This window comes from Heterodontus francisci, chromosome 46, assembly GCF_036365525.1.
Source record: "Heterodontus francisci isolate sHetFra1 chromosome 46, sHetFra1.hap1, whole genome shotgun sequence".
NCBI classification, from domain to species: domain Eukaryota; kingdom Metazoa; phylum Chordata; class Chondrichthyes; order Heterodontiformes; family Heterodontidae; genus Heterodontus; species Heterodontus francisci.
Genome location: NC_090416.1, coordinates 19856310 through 19872128, shown reverse-complemented (window position 1 = coordinate 19872128; position 15819 = coordinate 19856310). Strand labels below are relative to the sequence as shown.

The 15819-nt window shown below is 50.5% G+C and overlaps 1 protein-coding gene across 5 annotated transcripts in view; it reads left to right on the top strand.

Moving 5' to 3' along the window:
* Positions 1 to 15819, top strand: part of LOC137356811 (CREB-regulated transcription coactivator 2-like) — a 174773-nt gene that overhangs the window by 125741 nt on the left and 33213 nt on the right. For all 5 annotated transcript variants that reach the window (XR_010971111.1, XR_010971110.1, XM_068022603.1 and 2 more), the window contains 4 exons: positions 5230 to 5474; positions 6941 to 7377; positions 7887 to 8585; positions 13216 to 13302. Coding sequence is in view for 3 of the 5 variants with exons in the window: in XM_068022603.1 (XP_067878704.1) it covers positions 5230 to 5474; positions 6941 to 7377; positions 7887 to 8585; positions 13216 to 13302 (1468 nt within the window). In the remaining 2 variants the exon portion in view is untranslated. The remainder of the gene's footprint in view (positions 1 to 5229; positions 5475 to 6940; positions 7378 to 7886; positions 8586 to 13215; positions 13303 to 15819) is intronic.

Here is a 15819-nt window from a genome sequence, read left to right as displayed (position 1 = left end):
TCAGAGAGGCCCTGACCCCAGGCATGCTATTGAAATAGGGACAAACAGGGTTGTGGAAGGGATGGAATAAACATTCATGGTGACAAAGTGGGATCCCTGGAAAAGCAGCTCCTCTTGATCACCTCTTCCGGAGGGTGAGGGAGCAGATAGCAGAACCTCCCCAGGACTGCAGTCAGAGTCAAGCAATGGATCAACTTAGGCTACATAGAACTGAGTTATTGTCAGAGGAAGTATTTAGCTGAAGGAGGAAGCTGCTGGCTGCAGTTATGAGAAAAGATACAGAGACTCCGAACAAAGGTTTTCATCATCCCGCCCAAGGGCGGGCCATGAGCACCATCAGGATTCAGGCACTGCAGCACTCTCACCTGTGAGTCAGAGACCTGGGTATATGTCCCCCTCCTGAGACTCAAACCCATAACCCAGGCTGACACTTCCAAAGCAGTACCAAGCGACAATCTCACGGCTGGAGTGTCAGGACTGAGGGAGCGCCGTACTGTCGGTGGGTCAGTACTGAGGGAGCGCCGTACTGTCGGAGGGTCAGTACTGAGGGAGCGCTGCACTGACGGAGGGTCAGTACTGAGGGAGTGCTGCACTGTCGGAGGGTCAGTACTGAGGGAGTGCTGCACTGTCGGAGGGTCAGTACTGAGGGAGTGCAGCACTGTCGGAGGGTCAGAACTGATGGAGCGCCGCACTGTTGGAGGGTCAGTACTGAGGGAATGCTGCACTGTCGGAGGGTCAGTACTGAGGGAGCGCAGCACTGTCGGAGGGTCAGTACTGAGGGAGCGCCGCACTGTCGGAGGGTCAGTACTGAGGGAGCTCCGCACTGTCGGAGGGTCAGTACTGAGGGAGCGCCGCACTGTTGGAGGGTCAGTACTGAGGGAGTGCAGCACTGTCGGAGGGTCAGTACTGAGGGAGTGCAGCACTGTCGGAGGGTCAGTACTGAGGGAGTGCAGCACTGTCGGAGGGTCAGTACTGAGAGAGTGCAGCACTGTCGGAGGGTCAGTACTGAGGGAATGCTGCACTGTCGGAGGGTCAGGACTGAGGGAGTGCTGCACTGTCGGAGGGTCAGTACTGAGGGAGTGCTGCACTGTCGGAGGGTCAGTACTGAGGGAGTGCTGCACTGTCAGAGGGTCAGTACTGAGGGAGTGCTGCACTGTCGGAGGGTCAGTACTGAGGGAATGCTGCACTGTCGGAGGGTCAGTACTGAGGGAGTGCTGCACTGTCGGAGGGTCAGTACTGAGAGAGTGCAGCACTGTCGGAGGGTCAGTACTGAGAGAGTGCTGCACTGTCGGAGGGTCAGTACTGAGAGAGTGCAGCACTGTCGGAGGGTCAGTACTGAGAGAGTGCAGCACTGTCGGAGGGTCAGTACTGAGGGAGTGCCGCACTGTCAGAGGGTCAGTACTGAGAGAGTGCAGCATTGTCGGAGGGTCAGTACTGAGAGAGTGCTGCACTGTCGGAGGGTCATTACTGAGGGAGTGCTGCACTGTCGGAGGGTCAGTACTGAGAGAGTGCTGCACTGTTGGGAGGGTCAGTACTGAGGGAGTGCAGCACTGTCGGAGGGTCAGTACTGAGGGAGTGCAGCACTGTCGGAGGGTCAGTACTGAGAGAGTGCAGCACTGTCGGAGGGTCAGTACTGAGGGAATGCTGCACTGTCGGAGGGTCAGTACTGAGGGAGTGCTGCACTGTCGGAGGGTCAGTACTGAGGGAGTGCTGCACTGTCGGAGGGTCAGTACTGAGGGAGTGCTGCACTGTCGGAGGGTCAGTACTGAGGGAATGCTGCACTGTCGGAGGGTCAGTACTGAGGGAGTGCTGCACTGTCGGAGGGTCAGTACTGAGAGAGTGCTGCACTGACGGAGGGTCAGTACTGAGGGAGTGCTGCACTGTTGGAGAGTCAGTACTGAGGGAGTGCTGCACTATCGGAGGGTCAGTACTGAGGGAGTGCAGCACTGTCGGAGGGTCAGTACTGAGAGAGTGCAGCACTGTCGGAGGGTCAGTATTGAGGGAATGCCGCACTGTCGGAGGGTCAGTACTGAGGGAGTGCTGCACTGTCGGAGGGTCAGTACTGAGAGAGTGCAGCACTGTCGGATGGTCAGTACTGAGAGAGTGCAGCACTGTCGGAGGGTCAGTACTGAGGGAGTGCCGCTCTGTCAGAGGGTCAGTACTGAGAGAGTGCAGCACTGTCGGAGGGTCAGTACTGAGGGAGTGCTGCACTGTCGGAGGGTCAGTACTGAGAGAGTGCTGCACTGTCGGAGGGTCATTACTGAGGGAGTGCTGCACTGTCGGAGGGTCAGTACTGAGAGAGTGCTGCACTGTTGGGAGGGTCAGTACTGAGGGAGTGCAGCACTGTCGGAGGGTCAGTACTGAGGGAGTGCAGCACTGTCGGAGGGTCAGTACTGAGGGAGTGCAGCACTGTCGGAGGGTCAGTACTGAGGGAGTGCTGCACTGTTGGAGGGTCAGTACTGAGGGAGTGCTGCACTGTCGGAGGGTCAGTACTGAGGGAGTGCTGCACTGTCGGAGGGTCAGTACTGAGGGAGTGCTGCACTGTCGGAGGGTCAGTACTGAGGGAGTGCTGCACTTCGGAGGGTCAGTACTGAGGGAATGCTGCACTGTCGGAGGGTCAGTACTGAGGGAGTGCTGCACTGTCGGAGGGTCAGTACTGAGAGAGTGCTGCACTGACGGAGGGTCAGTACTGAGGGAGTGCTGCACTGTTGGAGAGTCAGTACTGAGGGAGTGCTGCACTATCGGTGGGTCAGTACTGAGGGAGTGCTGCACTGTCGGAGGGTCAGTACTGAGGGAGTGCTGCACTGTCGGAGGGTCAGTACTGAGGGAGTGCTGCACTGTCGGAGGGTCAGTACTGAGGGAGTGCTGCACTGTTGGAGGGTCAGTACTGAGAGAGTGCTGCACTGTTGGGAGGGTCAGTACTGAGAGAGTGCTGCACTGTTGGGAGGGTCAGTACTGAGGGAGTGCTGCACTGTCGGAGGGTCAGGACTGAGGGAGTGCTGCACTGTCGGAGGGTCAGTACTGAGGGAGTGCTGCACTGACGGAGGGTCAGTACTGAGGGAGTGCTGCACTGTTGGAGGGTCAGTACTGATGGAGTGCTGCACTGTCGGAGGGTCAGTACTGAGGGAGTGCTCCCCTGTCGGAGGGTCAGTACTGAGGGAGTGCTGCACTGTCGGAGGGTCAGTACTGAGAGAGTGCTGCACTGTTGGAGGGTCAGTACTGAGGGAGTGCTGCACTGTTGGGAGGGTCAGTACTGAGAGAGTGCTGCACTGTTGGGAGGGTCAGTACTGAGAGAGTGCTGCACTGTCGGAGGGTCATTACTGAGGGAGTGCTGCACTGTCGGAGGGTCAGTACTGAGAGAGTGCTGCACTGTTGGGAGGGTCAGTACTGAGGGAGTGCAGCACTGTCGGAGGGTCAGTACTGAGAGAGTGCAGCACTGTCGGTGGGTCAGTACTGAGGGAATGCTGCACTGTCGGAGGGTCAGTACTGAGGGAGTGCTGCACTGTCGGAGGGTCAGTACTGAGGGAATGCTGCACTGTCGGAGGGTCAGTACTGAGGGAGTGCTGCACTGTCGGAGGGTCAGTACTGAGAGAGTGCTGCACTGACGGAGGGTCAGTACTGAGGGAGTGCTGCACTGTTGGAGGGTCAGTACTGAGGGAGTGCTGCACTATCGGAGGGTCAGTACTGAGGGAGTGCTGCACTGTCGGAGGGTCAGTACTGAGGGAGTGCTGCACTGTCGGAGGGTCAGTACTGAGGGAGTGCTGCACTGTCGGAGGGTCAGTACTGAGGGAGTGCTGCACTGTCGGAGGGTCAGTACTGAGGGAGTGCTGCACTGTTGGAGGGTCAGTACTGAGGGAGTGCAGCACTGTTGGGAGGGTCAGTACTGAGAGAGTGCTGCACTGTTGGGAGGGTCAGTACTGAGAGAGTGCTGCACTGTTGGGAGGGTCAGTACTGAGGGAGTGCTGCACTGTTGGAGGGTCAGGACTGAGGGAGTGCTGCACTGTCGGAGGGTCAGTACTGAGGGAGTGCTGCACTGACGGAGGGTCAGTACTGAGGGAGTGCTGCACTGTCGGAGGGTCAGTACTGATGGAGTGCCGCACTGTCGGAGGGTCAGTACTGAGGGAGTGCTCCCCTGTCGGAGGGTCAGTACTGAGGGAGTGCTGCACTGTCGGAGGGTCAGTACTGAGAGAGTGCTGCACTGTCGGAGGGTCAGTACTGAGAGAGTGCTGCACTGTTGGAGGGTCAGTACTGAGGGAGTGCTGCACTGTTGGGAGGGTCAGTACTGAGAGAGTGCTGCACTGTTGGGAGGGTCAGTACTGAGAGAGTGCTGCACTGTTGGGAGGGTCAGTACTGAGAGAGTGCTGCACTGTTGGAGGGTCAGTACTGAGAGAGTGCAGCACTGTTGGAGGGTCAGTACTGAGAGAGTGCTGCACTGTTGGAGGGTCAGTACTGAGAGAGTGCTGCACTGTTGGAGGGTCAGTACTGAGGGAGTGCTGCTCTGTTGGGAGGGTCAGTACTGAGAGAGTGCAGCACTGTTGGGAGGGTCAGTACTGAGAGAGTGCTGCACTGTTGGAGGGTCAGTACTGAGGGAGTGCTGCACTGTTGGAGGGTCAGTACTGAGAGAGTGCTGCACTGTTGGGAGGGTCAGTTCTGAGAGAGTGCTGCACTGTTGGAGGGTCAGTACTGAGAGAGTGCTGCACTGTTGGAGGGTCAGTACTGAGAGAGTGCAGCACTTTTGGGAGGGTCAGTACTGAGAGAGTGCTACATGGTCAGCTGTTGCTTCTTTTGAATGAGACATTAAACTGAGGGTGAGTTCTTCCTGGTGCCGTGGGGCCAATATTTAATCCCTCAACCGTCAGTAAAAGAAACTGATTATTCGTTTTTTCGTTGCTGTTTGTGAGATCTTGCTGTGTGCAAATTGGCTGCTGTGTTTCCTATATAACAACAGTGACTACACTTCAAAAGTACTTGATTGGCTGTAAGGAGCTTTGGGATGGTATGAAAGAACTAGAGAAATGCAAGTCTTTCTGACCTTTACATGAAGGGAACTGGACCCCTCCCGACCCTGCTCGAAACACAGCAAGGGTACCAGAGTGGGGTCCAGGGTGTGAAGTGTTCTGTTATTATAACTTGAATTGTGAAATAAAAACCTGAGTATGACAGCTTACTATAGAAACTGTGTTCAGTGTGGTGCCTGGCTGCTATTAACCAGGATCCTTCCTTTTGTAGCATCTTTCCATCGCCAGACCAAACAAGCAACATCTCACACGTTCCCAGTGCACTGAACACGGGTGGATCCCTCCCAGATCTAACAAACCTCCACTTCCCATCTCCGCTCCCCACGCCACTCGATCCTGAAGAGTCAGTCTTCTCGAGCATCAGTGGTGGGAACAGCACAGGCAACCTCACCACAACCATGACCCACCTGGGAATCGGAGCATCCCTGGGAATGGCATCCGGGTATGAATCAGTGGGTGAGTTACTGATTTTTCTCTTCTGTTTGCCAAGTGAGCTGTTTTCAGTTGGGGCAGGGACCATCAAATCCTCGTGGCATCTCAGAAGGCCTTTCAGCCCATTGTGGCTGTGCTGGCTCTTTGAAAGAGCTATCCAAATAGTCCCACTCCCCCCCACTACCACCACCACCCCGCTGTTTCCCCATATCCCTGCACATTTTTCCCCTTCAAGTATTTATCCAATTCCCTTTTGAAAGTTATTATTGAATCTGCTTGCACCGCCCTTTCAGGCAGCGCGTTCCAGATCACAACAACTCACTGTATTAAAAAATATTTCTTCATCTCCCCCTCTGATTCTTTTGCCAATTTTCTTAAAACTGTGTCCCTCTGGTGACTGACCCTCCTGCCAATGGAAACAGATTCTCCGTTTTTCCCTTATCAAAACACTTCATCATTTGAACCTTTATTACATCTCCCCTTAACCATCTCCACTTTAAAGAGAACAACTTCTGTTGTCATGAAACTATCATCGATTGTTTATTTTATTATTTTAGTTTGTTCAGTTTGTTTCTACTGTGCCTACCCACTGTTTTATTTCATGTTTGTGCTTGTGGCTGTTCAGTTTGCAGTCCATTAACACCCTATCTGTACTAACGCTTTGTCTTTCACCACACCATTAACATATTGTTTACCTTTACTCCATGACCTTCTGGTCAGTTATTCTCTGTGACCTTGTCCGATCTACACCTCCTCCTTTGTTATGTCTTGCCCCACCCCCGCTTTACTTGCTTAAAACCTTTTTACATTTCTAATATCTGCCAGTTCTGATGAAGGGTCAGTGACCTGACATGTTAACTCTGCTTCTCTGTTCACAGATGCTGCCAGACCTGCTGAGTATTTCCAGCATTTCTTGTTTTTATGTCATAAAAACCCATCTGGTTCACTAATGCCCTTTAGGGAAGGAAATCTGACATCCTTACCTGGTCTGGCCTACATGTGACTGCACACCCACAGCAATGTGGTTAACTCTTAACTGCCCTCAAGGGCAACAAATGCTGGCCTTGCCAGTTACACCTATATCCCATGAAACGCATAAAAAGAATCTCTCCACAGAACTGAAGTCCCTCATCTCTGGAACCATCGAGTAAATCTCCTCTGCACCCTCTCTGAGGCAGTGACATCCTTCCTAAAGTGAGGTATCCACAGTTGAACTGCAATTTGCCTTTGGCCAGGGGAGGGGGTGGCTGTGAAATCAGTCAGTCAGCCTTCCCACTCCTCCTCATCATCTGCTGACTGGTTAATGTTTGTGTGGATGTTGGATGAGGCCGGGCTGTGATGCTGTCGTTGGTGAAGAGCCCCAGTGCCTGGGCTGTAACCCACTTCGAGCTGTCACTGGGATGAAATTATTTGTTCTGATGACCAAGAGGAAGGGTTAAGTACCTTTGGTTTGTTAATACCTGCTTGTCTTCTCTCTTTTCTTCCCCCAGGGTTGTCCTCTTCATTGCAAGGATCCCTGAGTAACATGTCCCTGCAGTCCTCGCTCAGCAATCCCTCCCTCCAATCCTCGCTGAGCAGCCAGTCACTCAGCAACTCCTCTCTACAGTCCTCACTCAGTAATCCCTCGCTCCAGTCCTCACTCAGCAGTTCCTCTCTTCACACGTCACTCAGCAACCCGTCGTTACAGTCATCGCCTAGCAACCCTTCGCTGCAGTCTGCGGTCAGTGCCACCTCAAAACAGTCTCTGCTGAATGCTTCGTCACTGCACTCCTCGTTGAGCAGCTCGCTGCCACCCACTTCCATCAGCACATCCCCTCGGAGGAGGGTCCCACTCAATCCACTCATTCTGTCCAGCAGCGATTCCAGGAGGCCCCACAGCAAGCAGTTCTCTCCCACAATGTCTCCCACTCTCTCCTCGATCACACAGGTAAGAGGCAGGGGCAGTGCAGAGCCCTGGGAAGAGGCACAGGGCAGGGGCAGGGCAGAGCCCTGAGCAGGGGTGCTGAAGCTTGGACATGCTTATTCGGCTTCTCGTGAGGTGTTGGACTTTATATTCTGTTGTTCCTGTGATGTTGTTGAAACTCAGATTCTCAGGCACGGTATAAGGCTGTGGACAGACTGAGGCCTGGTTAAAATGATGGGATGTATGGGTATTTGGAGGCTTTTGTGGGTTGGGTAGAGGTATTGTCAGAGGGGGAGGGCTCCGGAATGTCGAGGATGGTAGGCTGAAGCTGTGTAACTGCTGATGGAGCACATGCATGTTTTAGAAGAGGGTCATCGGGTGGGCGAGTTCTCACAGGTAGGAAGGAGCCTGGAGGGATTGTTAAATGAGGATGTGAATTCTGAGGCAGTGTCAGTCAGATGCGCCTGACCTGCTGCACTGTAACGAAACGAGAGTGTGCTGGGGGAATCTAACTGTCTATTCTATATCTGCAGGGTATTCCCTTAGACACCAGTAATCTTTCAATGGACCAGCGATTGCCCCCATACCCCTTTTGTCAGCAGCAGTCCCAGCAGCAGCAAGGCTACCAGCAGTCCCAGCAGCAGCAAGGCTACCAGCAGTCCCAGCAGCAAGGCTACCAGCAATCCCAGCCCTCCCAGCAGCAAGGCTACCAGCAATCCCAGCCCTCCCAGCAGCAAGGCTACCAGCAGTCCCAGCAGCAAGGCTACCAGCAGTCCCAGCAGCAAGGCTACCAGCCGTCCCAGCAGCAAGGCTACCAGCAGTCCCAGTCCTCCCAGCAGCAAGGCTACCAGCAGTCCCAGCAGCAAGGCTACCAGCCCTCCCAGCAGCAAGGCTACCAGCAGTCCCAGCAGCAAGGCTACCAGCAGTCCCAGCAGCAAGGCTACCAGCAGTCCCAGCAGCAAGACTACCAGCAGTCCCAGCAGCAAGACTACCAGCAGTCCCAGCAGCAAGGCTACCAGCAGTCCCAGCAGCAAGACTACCAGCACTCCCAGCACACTCAGCAGCAAGGCTACCAGCAGTCCCAGCAGCAAGGCTACCAGCAGTCCCAGCCCTCCCAGCAGCAAGGCTACCATCACCAGCAGCAATCTTTTCAGCACTCCCAGATAAACGCTGTCCCCCAGCAGCAGCAGTCATCATCGCCCTCTGTGCGGTCGGAATCTAGCCCTCTCACTGTGAGTATTACTGTCATTACTTCCTGTGTGTCGATGATGGGTGTAGGGTGAGGATATGGGATTGGTGGGGTCGGGGGGAGGGGAAGGAGTCCAGCCAGATGATTACCTCGCCACTTCAGCTTGCTGGCCTTACCAAAGGTGGTGGCTGGTTTCCGAGCATCTCGCGGGATCGGGATATCACTGTGGGTAACTGGGAACATTTGCACCAAAGGCTGAAGGGCAGTGGAAGCCCAGCACCTGTCCTCAGAGACTGGGATGGCACAGAGATGTTACATTTGACCAGCATGGCTCCAAGCGGAGGAGAAAGCAATCCCAACCAGACTCCCTACTCCCGATTGTTATCCAGTAATTCCTGGTGGAAGGGGCACCAATGCATTTAGAAAATCATAGTATGATCAGATAAAGTTTTATAAAAGGGAAAATAATTTTTGATGATGTATCTAGTAGGGTAGATAAAGGGGAACCAGTAGATGTAGTATACCTGGAGTTCGAAAAGGCATTTGATAAGGTGCCACACAAAAGGTTAATGGTAAGGGCTCATGGAGTGGATTGAGGATTGGTTAACAGGCAGGAAGCAGAGAATAGCAGTTCCCTGCAGCCAAGAGTAAGAGTCCAGATTGTTGTGTTGCCTGCCTGGTGCCAGGATTCGGGACATCTCCTCGGGGCTAGAGAGGAACTTGCAGTGGGAGGGGTGGATCCAGTTGTCGTGGTCCATGTAGGTACCAGTGACATTAATAGGACTAGGGAAGAGGTTCTGCATAGAGAGTATGAGCAGCTAGGGGCTAAATTAAAAAAGCAGAACCTCAAAGGTAATAATTTCTGGATTATTACCTGAGCCACGAGAAAATTGGATGAGGGTAAATAAGACTAGAGGGTTAAATGCGTGGCTCAAAGATTGATGTGGGAGAAATTAGTTTTGATTCATGGGGCACTGGCACGTGTACTGGGGAAAGTGGGAGCTGTACTGTTGGGATGGTCTTTACCTGAACCGTGCTGGGACCAGTGTTCTGGAGAGTTGTATAACTAGGGCAGTAGAGAGGACTTTAAACTAAATAGTGGGAGCGAGGGATCAAGTGAGGGCAGGTGTAATAATTTAGAGAGAGAAGAGAAGGCCAGAGAGGAAGGTAGCAATAAGGGAATTGATAATTTGAGTATGACAAGAAGGGAAGATTGGAGGTAAGCAAAACTGGTAACAGGAAGTAGAACAGTAGTAAGCTAAAAGAGCAGATAGGCAAAGCAAAGGCAAGTATCAAATAGGATCAGAATGCAGTATAATGCTAAAAAGACAAAGTTAAGGGCACTCTATCTGAACGCACGCAGTATTCACAACAAGGTAGATGGTTTGAAAGTACAAATAGAGGTAAATGGGTATGATTTACCCATGGTAAAGAGGGCATGGTTACAGGGTGACCATGACTGGGAACTGAATATGCAAGGATATTCGTCATTTAGGAAGGATAGGCGAAAAAGAGAGACAGTAGCGTTCTCAATAAGGGAGAGATCAGTAGATTAGTGAGAGAGGATTTTAGATCGAAGGATCAAGATGTAAAATCAATTTGGGTGCAGCTAAGAAACAGCAAGGGGCAGCAAAACATTGGAGGGAGTTGTTTATAGGCCACCAAACAGTAGTGGTAATGTTGGGTCCAGTATAAATCAGGAAATTAGATGTGTATGTAACATGGCTAATACAGTAATACTGGGTGACTTCAATTTACATATAGACTGGGTAAACCTAATCGGGACTAATGCTGTGGAGGATGAATTCCTGGCGTGTGTGCAAGATGGGTTTCTGGAGTAGTATGTTGAAGAACCAACTAGGGATCTGGCTATTTTAGATTTAGTGTTATGTGTAATGTGAAAGGGCTAATTAATAACCTTGCTGTAAAGGAGCCTTTGGGAAATAGTGACCATAATATGATAGAAGTTTACATTAAGTTTGAAACTGATGTAGTTCATTCTGAAATAGGGTTTTAAATCTGAACAAAGGAAACTGAGGTATGAGGGGCAAGTTGGCTATGGTGGATTGGGAAAATACACTAAAAGATTTGACAGTAGACAGGCAATGGCTAGTATTTAAAGAAATATGACATGGTCTGCAACAAATAAACATGCCTCGAAGACACAAAAAAAAAACAACTGGAAAAATGAATCAACCGTGGCTAACAAATGAAGGTAAAGATTGCATTAGATCAAAGGAAGTGGCTTATAAGGTTGCCAGAAAAAGTGGTAAACCTGAGGATTAGGAGCAATTTAGAAGCCAGCAAAGGAGGACCAAGAAACTGATAGAGAATGGGAAAAGAGAATATAAATGAAAGCTAGCGAGAAACATAAAGGCGGACTGTATAAGCTTCTTTAGGTATGTGAAAAGGAAAAGATTAGTAAGGACAATGTGGGTCCGTTACAGGCGGAGAATTTATCTTGGAGAATAGGGAAATGGCGGAGAAACTAAACAATTACTTTGTGTCTGTCTTCATGGAGGAAGATACAGAAAATGTGGGAACCAAGGGACATGTGAAAATGAGGAACTGAAAGAAATTAGTATCAATTAAGAGGTAGTACTCAAAAAATTAACTGGATTGAAGATTGATAAATCCCCTGGACCAGACGAGCTACATCCCAGAGTGTTGAAGGAGGTGGCTACAGAGATAGTAGATGCATTGGTGGATATCTTTCCAAATTCTATAGATTTTGAAAAGGTTCCTGCTGTAAAACAGTAGCAAATGTAACCCCACTATTTAAGAAAGGAGAGAAAGAGAAAGCGGGGAAACTACAGACCTGTTAGTTTGACGTCAGTAGTAGGGAAAATGTTAGAATCTATTATAAAGGATGTGATAACTAGGTACTTAGAAAATAATATGATTGGGCAGAGTCAACATAGATTTATGAAAGGGAAATTATGTTTGACAAACTTGTTGGTGTTTTTTGAAGATGTTATTTGTAGCATAGATAGAGAAGAACCAGTGGATGTGGTGTATTTGGATTATCAGAAAGCTTTTGATAAGATCAAACACAGGAGGTTAGTAAACAGAATTTAAGCACATGAGATTGGGGGGAATATACTGGTATAGATCGAGAGTTGGTTAACAGACAGAAAACAGAGAGTAGGTATAAACTGGTCATTCTCAGGATGGCAGGCTTTTACCACAAGGATCGATGCTGGGGCCATATCTGTTCACAATCTGTCTAAATGATTTGGATGTGGGGGCCAATTGTATATATTTCTAAATTTGCTGATGACACAAAACTAGGTGGGAATGTAAGTTGTGAGGAGGATGCAAGGAGGCTTCAAGGGGATTTGGACAGGCTAAGTGAGTGGGCAAGAAGATGGCAAATGGAATATAATGTGAACCAGTGTGAAGTGATCCACTTTGGTCGAAAAAACAGAAAGGCAGAGTATTTGTTAAATCTGAGAAGTTGGGAAGTGTTGATGTCCAAAGGGACCTGGACATGAGTCACTAAAAGCCAGCATGCAATTAGGAAGGCAAATGATAGGTTGGCCTTCATCACAAGGGGATTTTGAGTACAGGAGTAAATATGTCTTGCTGCAATTGTATAGAGCCTTGGTGAGACCACACCTGGTGTATTGCGTGCAGTTTTGGTCTCCGTATCTAAGGAAGGATATACTTGCCTTGGAGGCAGTACAGTGAAGGTTCACTAGATTGGTCCCTGGGATGAGAATGTTGCCCTATGATGAGAGGCTGAGTAAACTGGGTCTATATTCTCTGGAGTTTAGGCAAATGAGAGGTGATCTTATTGAAACTTACAAAGTTCTGAAGGGGCTGGACAGGGTCAGCACTCAGAGGTTGTTTCTGCTGGCTGGGGAATCTAGAACAGGGGGTACAGTTCCAGGATAAAGACCGAGATAAGGAGAAATATCTTCATTCAGAGGGTTGTGAATTTTTGGAATTCTCTGCCTCAGAGGGTTGTAAATGCTCCATCGTTGAATATATTTAAGACTGAGATAGACAGATTTTTGAGCTGTCAGGGACTCGAGGGATATGTGATGTGGGTGGGAAAGTGGATAGAAGATCAGCACTGAATGGCGGAACAGGCTTAAGGGGCTAAATGGCCTACTCCTGCTTCCATTTCTTTTGTTCTTTTGCAGCTGCCAGCTGAGGGTAGAATTGGAACAAAAACAGAAAATGCTGTTGAAAAGTCATCGTTGTGAAACATTAGCTGTGTTTCACTCTCCACAGATGCTGAGTATTTCCAGCATTTTCTGTTTGTGTTTCAGATTTCGAGAATCTGCAGTATTTTGCTTTTGAATGTGGGCAGAATTGGGTTTGACTGTAACATCCATTATGGTTAATGAGCCTGTTGGCCTTGCTGTCCACACTTGCTTGGACAATAGACGGTGAATTGAGTAGTTCCTGTACCTCAGGAATGTCCAGCAGCTACAGGACAGGGTGGGGAACTGTGAATGTTTAGAGGTACACAGAGCCAGGCTATTGGGCTGATACCCATTGGCCTATGGCTCCTACTGTCCAGTTGCAACCTGACTTAAATGTAAGAAGTGTGCAGGCCACCTGTCGGAAAGGTATGAATATGATGTGAGCACAGAGCTTTCTGTGCTGTCGCTGGACTCTGTTGTTCTATGGTGCTGATGCTCAGATATTTTATATCTCCCCAGCAAACCTCACTACTCAAAAACCTGTTCGGAGAATCCTACTTTGACCAACATTTGTCCAGTCAGCACTCGAGCAACCCGCCTCACCAGGTGAGTTACAACTTCTTCCTTCACAACTCACCCCCCCCACTCCCAGCGTCTGGAACGTGCCCACCCTCTCCTTTCTGCTGCCCTGTCCTGATCTCCAGATAAAGGCACGGGTGTCTGTTGGTGCCTGTGGGTCCCGTACCCCAGTGTGTGTTGGGACCTACGTGGATCCTTTATCTGGGTGTGTATTGGTGTCTGTATGGGTCCCGTACCTCAGTGTGTGTTGGTGCCTGTGGATCCTTTATCTGGGTGTGCATTGGTGTCTGTATGGGTCCCGTACCCATGTGTGTGTTGGGGCCTATGTAGGTCCTTTATCTGGGTGTGTATTGATGTCTGTATGGGTCCCGTACCCCAGTGTGTGTTGGGGCCTATTTGGATCCTTTTATCTGGGTGTGTATTGGTGTCTGTATGGGTCCCGTACCCATGTGTGTGTTGGGGCCTCTGGATCCTTTATCTGGGTGTGTATTGATGTCTGTATGGGTCCCGGACTCATGTGTGTTGGGGCCTCTGTGGATCCTTTTATCTGGGTGTGTATTGGTGTCTGTATGGGTCCCGTACCCATGTGGGTGTTGGTGCCTGTGGATCCTTTATCTGGGTGTGTATTGGTGCCTGTATGGGTCCCGTACCCATGTGTGTGTTGGTGCCTGTGGATCCTTTATCTGGGTGTGTATTGGTGTCTGTATGGGTCCCGTACCCATGTGGGTGTTGGTGCCTGTGGATCCTTTATCTGGGTGTGTATTGGTGCCTGTATGGGTCCCGTACCCATGTGTGTGTTGGTGCCTGTGGATCCTTTATCTGGGTGTGTATTGGTGTCTGTATGGGTCCCGTACCCATGTGGGTGTTGGTGCCTGTGGATCCTTTATCTGGGTGTGTATTGGTGCCTGTATGGGTCCCGTACCCCAGTGTGTGTTGGTGCCTGTGGATCCTTTATCTGGGTGTGTATTGGTGTCTGTATGGGTCCCGTACCCATGTGTGTGTTGGTGCCTGTGGATCCTTTATCTGGGTGTGTATTGGTGTCTGTATGGGTCCCGTACCCCAGTGTGTGTTGGGATCTATGTGGGTCCTTTATCTGGGTGTGTATTGATGTCTGTATGGGTCCCGGACCCATGTGTGTGTTGGGGCCTATGTGGATCCTTTATCTGGGTGTGTATTGGTGCCTGTGGGTCCCGTACCACAGTGTGTGTTGGTGCCTGTGGATCCTTTATCTGGGTGTGTATTGGTGTCTGTATGGGTCCCGTACCCATGTGTGTGTTGGGACCTACATGGATCCTTTATCTGGGTGTGTATTGGTGTCTGTATGGGTCCCGTACCCCAGTGTGTGTTGGTGTCTGTGGGTCCTTTATCTGGGTGTGTATTGGTGTCTGTATGGGTCCCGTACCCATGTGTGTGTTGGGACCTACATGGATCCTTTATCTGGGTGTGTATTGGTGTCTGTATGGGTCCCGTACCCATGTGTGTGTTGGTGTCTGTGGGTCCTTTATCTGGGTGTGTATTGGTGTCTGTATGGGTCCCGTACCCATGTGTATGTTGGTGTCTTTGGGTCCTTTATCTGGGTGTGTATTGGTGTCTGTATGGGTCCCGTACCCCAGTGTGTGTTGGTGTCTGTGGGTCCTTTATCTGGGTGTGTATTGGTGTCTGTATGGGTCCCGTACCCATGTGTGTGTTGGGACCTACATGGATCCTTTATCTGGGTGTGTATTGGTGTCTGTATGGGTCCCGTACCCATGTGTGTGTTGGTGTCTGTGGGTCCTTTATCTGGGTGTGTATTGGTGTCTGTATGGGTCCCGTACCCCAGTGTGTGTTGGTGCCTGTGGATACTTTATCTGGGTGTGTATTGGTGTCTGTATGGGTCCCGTACCCATGTGTGTGTTGGTGCCTGTGGATCCTTTATCTGGGTGTGTATTGGTGTCTGTATGGGTCCCGTACCCCAGTGTGTGTTGGGACCTACATGGATCCTTTATCTGGGTGTGTATTGGTATCTGTATGGGTCCCGTACCCATGTGTATGTTGGTGTCTTTGGGTCCTTTATCTGGGTGTGTATTGGTATCTGTATGGGTCCCGTACCCATGTGTATGTTGGTGTCTTTGGGTCCTTTATCTGGGTGTGTATTGGTATCTGTATGGGTCCCGTACCCATGTGTATGTTGGTGTCTTTGGGTCCTTTATCTGGGTGTGTATTGGTGTCTGTATGGGTCCCGTACCCACGTGTGTGTTGGTGTCTTTGGGTCCTTTATCTGGGTGTGTATTGGTGTCTGTATGGGTCCCGTACCCATGTGTGTGTTGGTGTCTTTGGGTCCTTTATCTGGGTGTGTATTGGTGTCTGTATGGGTCCCGTACCCATGTGTGTGTTGGTGTCTTTGGGTCCTTTATCTGGGTGTGTATTGGTGTCTGTATGGGTCCCGTACCCCAGTGTGTGTTGGGACCTACATGGATCCTTTATCTGGGTGTGTATTGGTATCTGTATGGGTCCCGTACCCATGTGTATGTTGGTGTCTTTGGGTCCTTTATCTGGGTGTGTATT